Source organism: Rhinolophus sinicus, linkage group LG15, assembly GCF_036562045.2.
Source record: "Rhinolophus sinicus isolate RSC01 linkage group LG15, ASM3656204v1, whole genome shotgun sequence".
Classification (NCBI taxonomy): domain Eukaryota; kingdom Metazoa; phylum Chordata; class Mammalia; order Chiroptera; family Rhinolophidae; genus Rhinolophus; species Rhinolophus sinicus.
Genome location: NC_133764.1, coordinates 44079045 through 44095154, shown reverse-complemented (window position 1 = coordinate 44095154; position 16110 = coordinate 44079045). Strand labels below are relative to the sequence as shown.

Genomic DNA, 16110 nt, shown 5'->3' with positions numbered 1-16110 from the left:
CTGGGCACGGGGGTGGAGAAGAGCTTTCCAAAGAACAGCCTGACCAAAAACCCTCCCAGCTACAACCTGTATCTCTGCGCCCAATCCAACTAGGTTTCTGCCTGGACTCCGAGGTAGAGAGAGTCCTGGTCGTGTTGCCTCCAGTGACGCTGGCAGAGCCCAGCTGGGCCCTGGGAACACAGTCCAGTACACCTGTGTGGAGGCGCAGGGCAGTGTGATGCCTGGCCTGGTACAGTAACTACGTGTTGAAATGAAATCCAGCAGGGAATCAGCCCCCGGGACTCTGGCCAGACAGAGACAGGAAAGGCTCCGAGGGGGGTCTGCCGGCCAGCGCTGAGAACTCAGGCTGCAGATGGCCAAGGCCACCATCTCTGGCCCTACAATCACTATGTAACCCTCATATTTTCCATCATGAACCCATTTTCAAACATGCTGTGCTGTTGTCATACCATATGCTGAACAACTGGTCCTATTCACCAGTTTGGAAACTAGGCTCTGGGCCCAGGCCCCACACCCACAAAGGAAGGCCCATGATGGGCAGACTGAGTTGTGTGTCATCACTAAATATTGAGGCACTGGCTTAGGAAAAGGAGGAAGACACTACACAGGTAGGGAAAGCCACAGAGAGGGAGGGAAGTCTTCCCAGAAAAGGCAGGCCACCTCTGCCTCTGGCCTTCAGGACCCTCCATGAGGTCTGGCAGGCACTTAAGCTATTTGTTTTCTTCCAAAAGGTAAGTCAGGCCTAAAGAAAACAGTCTGTGACAGAGGCTTCCCCACCTTACCTGCAGCAGGCAGAGGAAGTGGGGCTGGCGATGAGTAGAAGAGGGGGCAGGGGAGGCAGGCAGAGCAGGTACCCAGGGGCCCATCCGTGTGCAGGATGAGAACACCAGTGGGGGAACTTTGCTCAAACAGTCATTCCAGCTGTGGTGAGACCACTTCCTCCCTCTAGAAGAGTGCAACAAGACTCAGATGCTTTGCACAGCAAGAAGGGAGAGGGGTGACCGCAACCAGCGTGTGCTGCCATCACTGCCCTGGTGCGGGCCCAGCTACTAGGAGGGGCCAGCGCAAAGCATTGACAGCCAGCTCCGGTTTGCCAGCTGACCTGGGGGAAGGGTGGTCCAGAGAGGGGAAAACATTCAGATGGATCTGGAGAATCCTGACAAAGTCTTCCGAGACACAAAGGAACCTCCTCCAGATAATGGTCACTCCACACAGAAGCCCCCTTCATCCTCCCTGGCTGGCCACTCTGCATCCAGCTCCCGTTGCACCCAAGCTCTTCCTTGTACTCACCACGCTGGTCTCGGGGAGACTGGTTGTCCCTGGCCCATTGCTTGCTCTGGCTCAGAACATGCAGCAGTTCCAAAGCACTCCTTCCCCAATTACCACATTCAGACCTCCTCCTGCTTCCTAGAACAACCAACTTCCCAAATAAGATCCGTCCACCTCTCTTTCTCCCCTGCCCCAAATAGGTGGGTAACCCAGCTCTCCATGTCAGACTGTAAATTGCCTGGGGAACTATCGTGCATTCCTCTGTGCCTAAGAGCTTAAGACACAGCTAAGCCCAGGCAGGGAATACTGGGACTGTGGGCAACCTGCTATATTCAAGAACGGATTGCTTTTCACTCCATCCTCTGCCTTGTGAGGAAGCCTCCAGGACACAGCATGCCTGGCTATCTAAACGGCAGGTGTTCTACGCTTGCTGCCCAGATCTGAAACTTGCTTGGAAAGGGCAGGATGCTTGCTTGCTTTAGAGGATTCAGAAAGGGGAGCTGCTTAGCTAAGCCTTAACAATGGCAGCTGCCCTCACTGCAAGGCAGGCTCCTGGGAATGCCAGGGCTGATGTGGTCTCCAAATACACACTCTACTTGCTGGCTCTGGAGTGAGGTGGGTGAGGGGTATGGGGGGAAAAGTAAGAGTGCAGAAGTGGGGGCCTGCCAGAGATGGTGGATTCACTACACCGGTATAGCTGAAAGAGGAAGGGCAGAAGGTGGGGTACGAGTGGGAACAGCCCCCCTTGAGCTCAAAGAAATTAGGGTAAGGTTCTAGCATCATTCTATTTTTAACAACTTAAAAGCCTTCAAGGACTTTAGTAGATCCCGCCTCCCTACCTTCCCTCTACCTTTCCCCATACTTCCTTTGAACTCCCTAATAAAACCTCTCCCTCATCTCTAGTCCTTTCTGGGTGGTATACCAGCACTCAGAAGAGAAGGAACACCAATGACTTAGGGAGACGCCAGGAGAGCCACAGGTCATCATGGTGTAATACCAGTGTGGAAGAAGGTAGTTTGTGCCAGGTCAGGGGGCTCAAGCAGGAATTTGAATGGAGCTCAAAACCTAGAAACAGAAAATTCCCAGAAGACCAGGAATGAAAGATGGGCAGAGTGCATATTTTGGTTTGGATGCCTAGTTGATCAGAATTCTCCCACCTCCTAACTGCAGCCACAATATTGACAGGTTGCTAAGAGTTCCTCGAGGGCTGGAGCCCATCCCAGGAAAAGAGGAAAGCTGCACAGTTCAGCCTTGCCAGACCCACAGAGGCGCGTCGCTGACCTCTGTCTTGTCGTGGCAAGAAGCCCAGACTTGTTATATAAAAGATCTGGCCTGCAGCTGGAGCTTGAGCAGCACTACAGAGCCTAGAGCCCATGCCTCTAAATCCGGCCAGGGAACGTCTGAGGCCAAGCCTGCCTTGGGTTGACAAAGAGAACACTACCTGAGGAGTGGGATCGAGGCTTCCTAGAAGGCTGGCAGCAGGAAATGACAGAGAAGGGCTACAAGGAAACCTGTTGCTGACTGACAAAGAGGGATGCAATCATGAGCTTACACACTCAAAGCAACCTCATGTCCTACTCCTCCAGGAAGCCCTCCTTGACTACATTTGGGATAAATACTCCTCTCAAAAGAGAAAGAAGTGTGTGCTCCAGGCCTATGAGGGGGCGCAGCTTAACCTATCCTGCTTACCCTTTTCAAAGAGTATGGGGAACAACCCTTACTATAGTGTCCAGGGCTCCCAGGAAGTAGGCCTGCTCTGTCTGTTACCTGGAGTGTGTTTTCCCTTCACATTCTGTTTGTACATCTAAAGGGGGCCATCGATTTTAACTGCTGCAAATTCTTGTTGGTTCAAGGTGGGGTATTCCCATGAGAATTCCCCTCCTCTGAACTGTGCCAGACATTTGGCCCCATCTCAGCCCTTGGCTGTCTGCTCACTGGCCTTCATGGAACTGGCATCCAGACTCACAGGCCAAATCTTGCTCTCATTTCCTTATTCTTCATTTCAACATGCCAAGAACAGTACTGGGCATTCAGGCTCTCACTACTAATATTTGAAAATGGATCTCGTTTAAAAAATAAATAAAAGAAAGGGACCGATGGGATGTGCTCAGAAGAGGAAGTAGGGGAAAGTGAACGCACAAAATTTTCACATTTGGCCATCACCCCACCTGTGAGCAGGCAGAGTGGGCACATGCCCCCCAGCTTGCAAAGGAGGAGCTGACTTGTCCAGTATCCCCCAGGATGGTGGTCTGCCTCTGAGCCCATGTTCTTCCCATTCCGCTTCCTCCTTTTCCTGAGAACAACTCATTTGTTCTGAAGTTAAACAGGAATGGGTTTTAATTGCATCAAAAGGGAGATGATTTGGCTCTTAACATAACTGCTAAGAATGCTGAAGTCCTGAATCAGATTAAGAAATATCTTTGTGTAATTTCACATATGAGATGACTTCTTGCTCAGGCGAACACTATCTTATTCAAAAACTGACAAGAGGACTGGATGATCTATGGAGAGTCCTTCCAAGTTTATGATTCTTAGTGACTGTCGTGAAGAGAAGGGGACCTGGGCTCCAGAGGACTCCAGCGAATCCACTGAAATCCCGGGCGGGGCTGCTGGCTAGGGATCAACTCTCCATTATCTGCGAGCTTTCCATTACTATTGCTCCAGCGAGACCTACCCCAGCTCGACACACTTTTTGGCCACCTCTTCCAGTTGTCTGGGGAACGCAAACTCAATTGAATGTTGGCCCCAGTTTAATTTTAGTCAGGTAAATCTCATTTTTTTAACACCTAGAATAAGTTCCAAAATCAACTCTTGCTTAGCCACACATGAATACTCAAGCCAAACTGAAACACCCAGATCGACTTCTCTCTTCCACCAGTCAGGTGGAATGCAAACTCATTTTCATGTAAGTTTACAAAGAAAACCAAACTGGTAAACGTTACATGATGAAAAGCTATATGGTGACGATGCACAGCCAAAACCCAGGACAAATCACTTCAGGGACTGAGATTGGTAAGTAGCCCAATGGCCTCCTCAGCCAGCCCCCTCCCTCCATCCTTATCCCATTAAGAGAGAGCTTCATTACCTGGGTGGCCTTGTCATTGGTACAGCAGGTGAAGGCCCCATCAGCATCTCGTGGCCACTGGCCCAGAAGGTAGGAGCTGAGGATGGTGTCCAGGGAGAATGTACGTCGGACCTGGGGTGGCTGAGGCCTACACACTGGCTTTTCTGGGGCCACGGAACATGGGACGCTGGCTGGAAGAGAGCACAGCCCGCCCCTTGACATCAGCATGGAGGAAGGAGACATGGTAACCAACCTTCTCTCCTCAAGGAAGCCTCACCTGCCTGTCACCTCTTCATTTGTATGCACCCCCTCCTAAAGGAACTTGAAGCTGCCCATTAAAGCACAGTCTGCAGAGGGATCTCCTGACTTAGGGAGATGCCAGAAGAAGCGTTAAAAAGTCACAACGGTTGCCTGCGGTTGGAAGATGAACCGGTTTCATTTCTGGAAAGTACCCCTCACAGGTTAACCAGCTGGTCGTTACCATTGGAAACAACTTACACCATTTTACCTTGGACTGGGGTGGCTTTACATACATGTCCTCTAGCTTTCTCCTGTCCTTAATGGACTACAAACTGTGAACTCTGTGGTCTCCATACTGAGTTTCCTAAGAGCAGGACTGTTTCACAGCACAAAAGAGGGAACTCTGAGAGGACAAAAACCAAGCTTTCTTCCATCTTTTGTCTCCAGCCCTTCTTCCTCCCTCTAGCACTCACTGCAGGGCTCCCACGCACTGCACAAATTCAACCCAACTTACTGAAGGACTCTTCATACTTCCTTCAAGACTGGCTAGCCCCAGGAATGTAGGTGCCCGAGACAAAGAGAACAGTATAACTACTTTCAACTACCCATATGAGGAACCAGCTTGAATCAGTTTAGGGAAACATCCAAGTCTTTTGGTTCTCGCCTCTGTCTCTTACTTCTGGCTCAATGGGACAAAAATAAAGCAATTTATAATTGCTTTATTTATATTTTCACCTTGGCTATAGCTTTCTGGGAGAAGGTGAAAGTTGAAACTGTTGATAAAATAGAAGGGTTCGGGAATCATCTGTAAGTTTCGATCATCTGGGTGGACCATGTTTTTCATGGCCACATTCTTAACACTCTACTTAAGATCATAAGGCTCTTTCCTTTAAACTGAGCAAAATGCTTTCCCATCTGTACTAATCCCTTGACAATTCATGTGTGCGTGAAGCACAGCAAAAGGAACTGGGGATTGTAGGTATAAAGAAACTTGAAGACGCTACAGGTTGGCAGCTCCTCAAAAAGTTAAACATAGAATTATCATACAAACCAGCAATTCCATTCAAGGTATATATACAAAGAATTAAAACCGGGGTCTCAAAAAGCTATTTGTACACCATGTTCATAGCAGCTTTATTCAAAACAACCAAAAGATGGAAGCAACCCAACTGTTCATTGACAGATGGAAGGATAAACAAAATGTATATACATGCAATGGAATATCAATTCCAAAAAGGACTGGAATTCTGGTACACGCTACTACATGGATGAAACTTCCAACACTACACTAAGTGAAATAAGACACAAAAGGACCAATAGTGTATGAGTCTACTTATATGAGGTCCCTAGAATAGGCAAATTCATAGGGACAGAAAGTAGAATAGGGGTTCCCAGGGGCTTAGGAGGAGTTATCGTGTAATGGGTACTGAGCTTCTACCTGGAATAATGAAAATGTTCTGGAAACGGATAGTGACAATGGTTGCACAACACTGTGAGTGTACTTAATGCCACTGAATTATAAAGATAACAGTGGTTAAATGGTAACTTTTATGTTATGTGTGTTTTACCACAATAAAAAAGAGACACTAACAATACTACCTATTCTCCCTATTCTCCAAACCAGTTTAGGTACTGACATACCTTTTGCCATTGTTGTCATCGATGTGAAATGTACTACGCTATGTTCTGCTTTGTTCTATCCATTCCACATACCCATTTCCTAGTATCAACAATCTACATAGTTGTCATTCTTAATGACTACATAATATTCCACCGGGTTGATAAGCAGTTATTTGCTTAGCTATTCCCACATTATTGGACATTTGAGGGTTCCTTCCCATTTCGGATATCATAAACACGACAGTATGGACAACTTTCAGTCTCAGTTTTTAATGAATTCCTGGCATATTTCTAAGTCATCTCTCTCGGCAATCATACAACATGTGCTCACTTAAAACAAATTAAAAATGACTTGTAGTTACAGAAGTAGTAAGTGTGAATTGTGAAAAAGTCAAGAATTACAAAAATATAAACAAAAAGGGGAAAAAAACCCTCATATCTCAACACCCAGAGATAATCATTAATAATACTCCAAGGTATATGTCATTGTAGCCTTGTCTTATGCTTGTGCATACTTTAAAATAAAAACTGGGATCTTACAGTACATATCGTTTTGCAATGTGTTTTCCCCCCTCTATCATAAACACCTTTCCAAATCAACATACATTGACCTCCAACACATCCTTTTAAATGATCTTAGTATGTCTGTTAAAACTCTTCAAAGGCTCTCTTTCAAAGAAGGTACTCAAAGGCCTCATGTTCTGGTCCCACTTACCTTTCCTTCATACTTCACTACTCTTCAGTCTATGTCTTGGACAAACTATACTACGCACCATTTCCTACCCATGTCCTGGGCCTTCCCTCCTCTGAGGTTTTGCACATGTGCCCAGAGTTGAAATCTGATCCATCCATCAGGGCCAGCCTAATTGCCTCCACCTCCATCTCCACAGAGCCTTCTGGATTCCCTGAAAGGAATGTCTCAGGACTTTCCGCTTTACCCCAGCACTTTGTATACCCTTCTAGTTATCACCCTCCCTCTTGGATTGTGAGTATTTATAACGCCTAGAAAATAAACAACCTGCAGCCAAGGACTGTCTCTAATTTACCTTTGTGCCCCTCACAGCGCCTAGAACACAGAGCTGGTGATTGGCAGGTACTTGAGTATTTGCATAAAGTCAAAAAACTGTTACTACAAGGGTAAACCTGCCCTAATTATACCATGGATGCTAAGTTTGCCTGCTTCGCACATCCACGCTCAATCCACTCCCTGGGAGGAAAGCCCCAGAGCTGCTTGTCATTTTTCCTGTCTCTGAGGCTCAAGAGGCCCAACCTCTACTTCCCCTCCCTGTGCCTTTTTGCCCAGTAAGTTAGTGACAGGCACGCTGAGCTCAAGCCCCAACTTCATCTCCTCCACTAGCATTTCAACCTCTCCTCTTCCTATTCTGCATTCAAGATAACAAGTGGCAATCAGATATTTCTGGGAGCTTCTGACCCACGTCGGCAGCCAGGTCAGATACCAAAATGCTGTCCCCTGTGTCCCTCCTCCGGAAAAGCATGTTTACAAAATTACATGACAGAAACAAAGAGGCAGGTGGGAAGCAGATGAGCAAGAGACTGGCGCAAAGGCCACAATGCCATGACCATAAGGCCTGCTTCACCGCTGCGCGGAGGGACAGGGCTGTGACTCCAGGGCTGAGAAAGAAGCGACGGGGAGAAAGATTTCTCTCCCAGCCCCTCAGAAGTTGCTGCAAAAATCTCCTTTAGATTTGTTCCTCACCGAGACCCTAAATGCTCTACTGGGCTTCTACAGTAGTCAAGTTTTGCCCCATCCCCACAGAGTTCTTTTGTGTGTGTAATTTGTACTCTCCCACCAGCTCGCAAGGAGGTGAGGAGAAGACTGGTAAGGAAACCAAGGCACAGAGAAGCCCAGCCTCAGACTGGGCACAGTTGCCCAGCCGGTCAGCGCAGTCGTAGATGTAAATCCAAGCCTCCTCCCTCCTATGTCAGTTCACGGGGGCTCTTGCATCAGGAACACCCTGTGAGGCTGCCACGATACCTGCCTGGACACCTGGAGGGAGGACTGCCTTGTTAGCTCCTTTTCAGGGACAGGGAGTCAGGCCTGACTGGGGGTCTGCAATGACCCTTCTTGGGTTTTGCGTTTGTTTGTTATTTTGAAAAAGTCTTTGGAACCTGGGGGAAAACCTTCTACTCCCTCCTAGGGACAATGTAAACCATACCCGTTTTACATCAGTTCCTCTTACTGATGGGCCTTTCATACCCCATCCATTCCTAAGCTACAGTAGGAGTCTAATCTCAAGGGCAGCAATCAGTTGTGGTACTTTACTCCCAATACTCACATGGCTAGGGAGGACCCAGAATCCCGGAATGGGGTGAGAATCCAACCACCCATTTTGGTCAACGCTCCATGCTTCCTGGCCACCTCTGACCAAAGTGATTCACAAAGACTCTGAGGGCTTCATGGGTCCTGACTTACTCTTCCATGTACCAAAAACAAAAACAAACCCCATAAATACACACAAAAAGGGAGGGGAGTAAGAGAGAGGAATGGGGATGGGGAAAAACCAAGCACCCTAATCCAAACCAGCAGCCCTTGACCCCCTCCTCTCTGCTAGATCTGCAAGGATCTCACCACATGTAAGTCAAACGTTGAGTGCTTGCCTCAGTTTCTTTTCCTTAAACGCGACAGCTGGGCCTCAGCCCTGTTTCTACAATGACCACATCCTAGCACAGGATGCTGGCACAGCTCCCAGCCAGCCACAAGGTGACAGAGTTTCCTTCAGTCTCAGAGCCCTCAGCCAGGCCCTCCCCTCCCAAACCCCCAAATTCTTGGCAGGTCCCAGCCACTTAGAGACTAAAATGCCATCTTTCCTCCATGCCCAGAAAAAAAAAGGAGGCGGGCACTTAAAATTTTTAGATTTTGACAGGGAAAAACAAAATCTATCACTTACTTCAAAACCTCACCCCAAATGGTTTGGGGAGCATCTGCTAATTTGGGCACCAAAACTAATTAAGGGCTAAACCAAGGTGCCACGTTCCCTCCAAATACAACATAAACCAAAACCAAAATCAGACATGGACATGTTTTGTGCGATCCTCGAAGGGGCTACAGGCTGGAGCCGTGTGCGCCCCCCCCCCCCAAATTATCTGCGGGTTCAGATGGGAGGGATCTAGTTCTGACTGCAGCTCTGCCCTCACTGCGCTGTGACCGCAGCAGGCACCACTCCACCTCCCTGGGCCTGCTCTCCCATCTGGCAAGCAGGGACACAAGCCCAGCCTCAGTGACCTCCTGGGGAGGCTGTAAAGAACAGAAGATGCAAATATACTTTAAAGTCTTCATTAGCTGGATTATGTCAAACCAATTGTCACTTAATCCCTCCCTCCACCACAGTCCTTTAGGATTGAAGGTGGGGGTGAGGGAGGCTAAAAAGAGGAGACTACCCAGAAAAGAGGTGCAGAGTGACCTCTAACTTCTCACCACTGTCCCCTGGGAAGGTGCACCTCTGCAGTGTCAAGTCCTTTCCTTTACTACAGCCAGTCTAACCCAGCCTGGATGCCACCTTGAATAAACGGTGCCGGGGGGAATAAAGCTGCTTGTAGACCTGGGCCTCAGCAGCGGCGGGTCAGCACTCAAGTTGTACTACCCACTGAGACCGACCGCAGTGGGCAACGTCCCCTAAGTAAGCTCACCAGTGTGTGTGTGGTTGAAATAGGGGCTCACGGGCTTACCCTCATGGGAAGACCAGAGAGATCTGGGTAGTGGGGTCTCCTCTGCAACTGCGTGATTCTGGTTAAAGGAGAAGCAGCGCTGAAAAGTCACAATCGTTGATTGCGGTTGGAAGATCAACTGGTTTCATTTCTGGAAAGTACCCCTCTCAGATTTGGGAAACAGGGGGAGGGAAATAAAAGACAATCAGCTACCCTATCTGAGAAGAGATGCCCATATCCTGACAGGCCATGACAAAGCAGCAGGCTGTCGGGCACTGGCTGGGCGGCTGCAGGAGGGTGGAGTGTCCTGTTTCCAGCACTGCGGGGTATTATCGGCCCATCGCACGCAGCAGCCTCCACAGTCCAACCACCTGGCGAAGCACCCTGGCACGGGGCCAGGCCATTTCACCATGCAGCTGAGCAGTGGCAGATGCTTTGGTTCTTGGGCAACGGCAAATGGAAAAAACAAAACAGCACACACCGGAGATAAGAAGCCTTGGGTGATATCTTCCAGAGCCACTTGGCCCTGTGTCCCAACTGCTGCATTTGTATGGCTTTAGAGAGAGGGCTCTGAGTGGAGAGGGCCAGCGGTCAAGTGTCTGTGCAGTGGGGGACAGTCAACAGGGCAGATGAGACACTGATGCAAGAGTGGTCAAGAGCGGCCCTGCACACCAGAGTGGACAGACTGATTCATCCTGAGTGCCCACAAGCCCACTCTACGATAAGCACGGGGATACATGGAGCAGGCGTAGCACGAGACGCCACTAACGAGGTGGACACAATCCCTAAGCACCTGAAGGTACCCCAGCCAACACCTCCACGGAAGGTGCACCGAGCCGTCTCTGCTGTTCCCTCATGTCTCTGGCTGGAAATCAGCTCAGACCTGAGCACACAAGGAAAACCCCACCCTGGGGGCCGAAGGTGAAGGATGACAGCTCTTAGAAGAAGGGCAAGAAGGGGTCAGGGGAAAGAGGAAGGCAACAGATGATACAGGAAATGAGGTGTTTGTGGCTGCCCTTCGCAACTTGGCCAGAGACAGAATGTGGGCTGGAGGCTCAGCAACTCACGAGGAGAAATCAGGCCCTGACCAAAGGGTCCTGGCTGGGCAGCAAGGGGGCCACGTCACTTATTTTACTCTCATGGAGGAGAGAGAAGCCTGAGAAATAAGGCTATGTTCCACCCATCCTCCCTCCATTAGCACAAGGCCTCGTGATCCTAAAATACCCAAGGAGGACTACAGAAGGAAGAAGACAGCAACAGGCAATGAGACCTCACACATGGCAAACACTCAGCAACTAGCTGGTCCAACAAACGAGTTATGAGTCACTTTCTCATGTTGTTAGGCTTTGAAGCATTATTAGCACTAGTCTTCTCGCCTACCCTCTTAAAGAGAAAATAACTCTTATTATAATAGAAACTGTACATATGTTGTTGCAAATAAAATGCAGATGAGTGAAAACTGAAAAATAAAAACGATGCACGCCCCTCCTCAGAGCTCACTACTGTGCATTTCCTTCCTGGTCCCTCACCAGGCACACGTGCATATATATTTTTAATACGATGAGATCATAATATACCCGTATTTCTACAACCTGCCTTTTACAATCCCTAACCATCACTTAAGATGGACCAGCAGGCGGGGACCGGGCAGCCCCGGAGGTGAAGGGCACATGGCTGCACATGGCGAGCGGGCCCTGCCTTGTCCTGGCCTGTCTCCGAGCTGTGATGCAGCAGTTTTGTTGGGGGGAAGAGGTGTTAATCTAGCAAAGTAAAACAGTGATTCAGAATTTCTAAACATTTCCCCAATAACAGATTTAGAGTACGTAGGGGAAGTTCCTCCTAGCAGCTTCACAGGGATTATTTTTCCATTTCAGTACATGTGTGCTCAGATGAAACAGTGAAGGCAGTCTTCTGAGCTCCTTGTGGTCCAGCGCCACTTAACTGCTTAATTCAGGGAGGTGTGGGTTTTGGAGGGAAGTTGTGGTCAAACTGAAATCCCCAATATGACTGTAGAAGAATAAGAAACCCTCTTTGGAAAGCCCAAGGAGAGCCCATCTATCCCAGCTGGGAAAATTAAACTTGAGGTATTGAACAGCTTCAACACCAAGCAATAGCTTCATTTCAACTATAACAGGGAGAAGAAACTAGATTTAAAAGGAGGAAGAAATAAACAGTAACATCACGTTTCCCTTACCAAGAAGGCTTACCTAAAAGAGAAAAGAGTGATATTTACATAGCATGAAAAACTTCTTAGCCAGGCACTCAATTAATTACTGACTCCATACTGAAATGTGTAGCTCAAGTGAAAGCGTTTCTGGCTGGGTGTCTGACTGCCCAGGATGTAGACTACATCTATAGGCAGCTGGAGAGAAGCGCCAGGACAGAGCCATCTGGAGATGTCATTGTGGGGAAAAAGTAAGGGAAATGCTAACTCTTCGCAGCAGCAAGGAGGAAAAACGTGATGAGAGAAAGAAAGAGAGAGAGAAGACATCAGTTACTTAGACACTTTGTTCAGTTTTCAAGAAGCTGCAATTAGAAGGAAGTGGGGTGAACTTTTCACCTTTTATCTGCGTTCTGTGAAGAGTTCTGTAGAATTTCAACATTCTTAAAACAAAATAAAATACTAGCAATTTCTGATTGGAGCATGCTTTCCAAAGGGATGTACTTGGCCTTTGCATAAATAGCACACAGCCTAGCCCTCTCCCTCTTAAAAAAAAATCCTCACTCTGTAGTTATTTGGGAGTGATGAATTTCTGGGAGGCCTATAAACTCGGAGGACAGGCATAAACCCTTCAGTATGTTCACTTCTCACAATGATCTGATTCCTATCTAGAAGAAATCGCCATGTTCAGCCAGCTCTTCAGGAGTCTTTTAAGATACCTGAGGTGAAGGAACAACCAGAGATTAAGGAGGTTTATCTACATACATCCTGTGAAAGGACAATTGTGATGGAAACTGTACCCTGACTTCTGTTCTGAATGTGTGTACCCCATACTCTCATGAATTCTCTGGAAGAGGGGGCAGAGCTTCCAAGTGTTATAGGTGGGGGGCCCATGGCGCACCATCATGTAGAGAGGTGAACTGATTTGTCCAAAGCCACAGAGCAAATTGAGACACAGGCCTTTTATTCCCCCCCCCCCCCCCGCAAAAGAAGACTTTTGAAAGGCCATTTCCGACACTTGCATTTCATTGTCAGACTCAGCTGTCATGAGTGCCTGGCTGCATGGGTCCAGGAACCACTCCACCGATTGGAAGGGTTCTATTCCTTTCCCTTGCCAGGAATCAGGACGATCATATCTGGGAACATTGTTTTTAGCCCACTGAGCATGTCGGGCAAGGGGAGGAAGAAGACAATGAAACTATGAGGGATCCCCTTTCTAGTGAGGAAAGTGGAAAGCGACTGAAAGAAAGAAAAATAAGAATTACAGATAACTTTCAAATAGTCAAAATAATTTCTCCTTTGTGAACAAACCCTGATTTTTCGCTCCATTCAGCTTGCCTTCTCCCTGACCTCAAGTCAAACTTCCAGACAGCAATGTATGTGTAAACAACTGATACCAATTTGATGTCAGCCCAAGTCACACAAAATACCAAGACTTTGACAGAACGTGATGGCCCCTTTTTGTTGCCTTCCCCACAATGATTCCAAAACCCCCACATTTTTTATTCTTCTTTTGAACTGTTCATGTCAATACCATTAGTGTTAATTCAGAAGTGGCTTTATGTAACTTCCAAAATAATATCCCAAACAGGATGTCATCGATGGATGCCAAAACAAATGGGAGAAAGGGTGTGGGGAACAGATTTACATAATGCCAAAGTATCACCCCATAAACCGCTTAAGAAAATAATCTTTCACTATTATTTTTAATACATTTTTACAATGGGAAATTTGGTGATCACCACCTCCAGTGATCAAACTTAACATTCCTAGTAATGGACATTCTGTGCCTCCTAACATGATAGAATAGGAAGTACACAACCTCACCCATGAAATATTCTTGCCAAAAATGTTTTACCTGAATCGCGTCAGGCCCCAGACCTACTTCTCATTTGCATGAAATACAGGAGATGCAGGAACAAGTGAAATACCAACATGACAAAACAGAAAAATCCAGAATGTGGGACAGCTAGAAGACAACTGGTCCACACATTTCAAGTCATTAAAAAAAAACAGAAGAAAAAAAAAACACAGGTGGGAGTGGAGGTCTAGATAGACTTTATAAAAAGACATAACCAAACAAGAACCTTGACGTGATCCTGGATCAAAAACAAGTGTCTTAAAAGGGAAATTTGAAAATGAACTGAATATTAGATGATATGGCTTATAATTTCTCCGGGTGTAACAATAATATTGTGATTATGTAGAAAAATGTCCTTATTCTCAGGAGATGCCACTGAAGTAAAGGGTGAAATGTCATGATATTTGCAACTTGTTTTCAAACTGTTCACCAAAAAGGCACATATCAATGCACAAGTGTGTATGTCTAGACAAACATGCATAAGACACAGAAGGAGAGAAGAGAGATTAGACAATTGTAGCTAAAAGTTATCAGTGAGTTGAGGTGAAGGACAAATGGGTATGCATTGAGTTTACAACTTCTCTGTAGGTTTGAAATTTTTCCAAAATAAAGTTGTGAAAAATAAAAGAACTGGCTTAATTTGGGAAGGCAGAAATTCAGTTAACTCCTCAGCAAGAATCTAAATCCTTTAGCATTCCAATCTTGGCAGGTTATATTCAAATTCACTTGGGTCACTGCTCTGAATTTCTAATTTAGAGAAAGAGAAGATGGGTAAGAAGACATGAAATAGTGAATGAGAATTAATCCAAGGCAAGGGACTGAAAGATGTAAATCAGTCCAAGGTAGAATAAAGATACTAAGTCAAAGAGATTTTAAACCATATTACGAAGTGTCACGTCATCCCAGGAGCAAGGGAGACGGCGAGCAGAATTAAGGGGTTCCTATTGGTCCAGAATCACAGTTGGAGCTGGATATAACCTCAGATATGCCCAGTTACCCCTGGGCACCCATTTGCCATTATTGCTCTTCAAAAGGAATGTAGAAACCAGTGAGATCCCAGGGAAGATGGGTAAAAACGGCTAAGGGAAACAGGTAGATCCCAGGAGGAAGGTGAAGTGAATAAGCATGTATCAGTCTCCTCCTGTGCGGGTACAAAAATGAAGGGCAGTAAAAAGACTTTACTAGGAGAGTCTAGCTAGATAAAAGAACGTTTTGCTCATCAGAATTGAATGAGGGACCTTGCAGAGGATACCCCAGAACAGCGCCAGGGAGAGAGAATTACACGACCCCAGATGTCTCAATGTTCACCCCGGGAAGGCAGGAGGTTACATCAGAAGAGTCTTGAGCTTCCTCTAGTTCTAGAATTCCCCAACTATTAAAGGGTAAATAAGAGATGGCTACTGACCAATTCAGCTTAACTGAAAGCTTGGAGTTCATGTTATTATCTGGGGTAAGTTAAGGCGGGGAAAAAGGCAAAGTCAAGTCAAAGCGAGACTTGCCTTACCAAGGCTGATCAGACAGCTGTGTTCTGAGCTCCCAGCTGATCTTGCCCGCCTCCTCCCCCAAGCAGGAGGTATAAATAGTGCTCAATTTACCTGTGGCCAGCCACAAGCAGCAGGTCTGGTCACATGACTGGGCAAGCTGGGAGTAACCAGCTGGTAGACAGCAGCACTCAGAAGGCAGGTTTGCTCACTCACTTGACTGTATGCGGCTGGAATCTGTCAGGACCTCTGCTTTTAACCCTGACTCTGGTTTATTTTGCTCTGGGCTGGGAAGGCGGGTGTTGCTTATAAGGAGCAATTGCTGTTATGTTCCTCAGGGCCAGGAAAGTACAGCCACAGAATCTGCTTTGCCTTCAGGGTCTAAAATCCTATTAGGGTTACTGTGCTCAACACTCACAGCCTTGAAAAGCTGCATGGACCATTTTGTCCCCCTTGCAGAGTCTTCTCTGGTTATCTCCATCTCCTTACTCCAGCTCTACTCTGTGTCCCCAGCTTCAAAGAGGAGATCCCCAAGAGACCACTACTTCCCATCTAGTGGTTCCCTACCTAGCCTCTGACATCCTGGAACTGACCCAGCCTCACCTCACCACAGTGGCACATTCCCAGGCTGTGCCCTACCAGTGGAAAAACCCCAAATCGTTCTGGGCAACATTCCAAGGCAGCCCCTGTTCTGAAACCCTGGTTTTGCTGGTTGTTCAGATCTCTTAAAGGAGCCTCAAAGGTTACA

At 47.1% G+C, this 16110-nt stretch overlaps 1 protein-coding gene across 2 annotated transcripts in view; it reads right to left on the bottom strand.

Annotated features, from left to right (window-relative positions):
• Window positions 1-16110, bottom strand: part of FAM117A (family with sequence similarity 117 member A) — a 40777-nt gene that overhangs the window by 12687 nt on the left and 11980 nt on the right. The window contains exon 2 of one of the 2 annotated variants that reach the window (XM_074319334.1): window positions 4355-4524. The exons of the other annotated variant lie outside the window; for it this stretch is intronic. Within the exon in view, the coding sequence (XP_074175435.1) occupies window positions 4355-4524 (170 nt within the window). The remainder of the gene's footprint in view (window positions 1-4354; window positions 4525-16110) is intronic. 2 annotated transcript variants of the gene reach the window in all.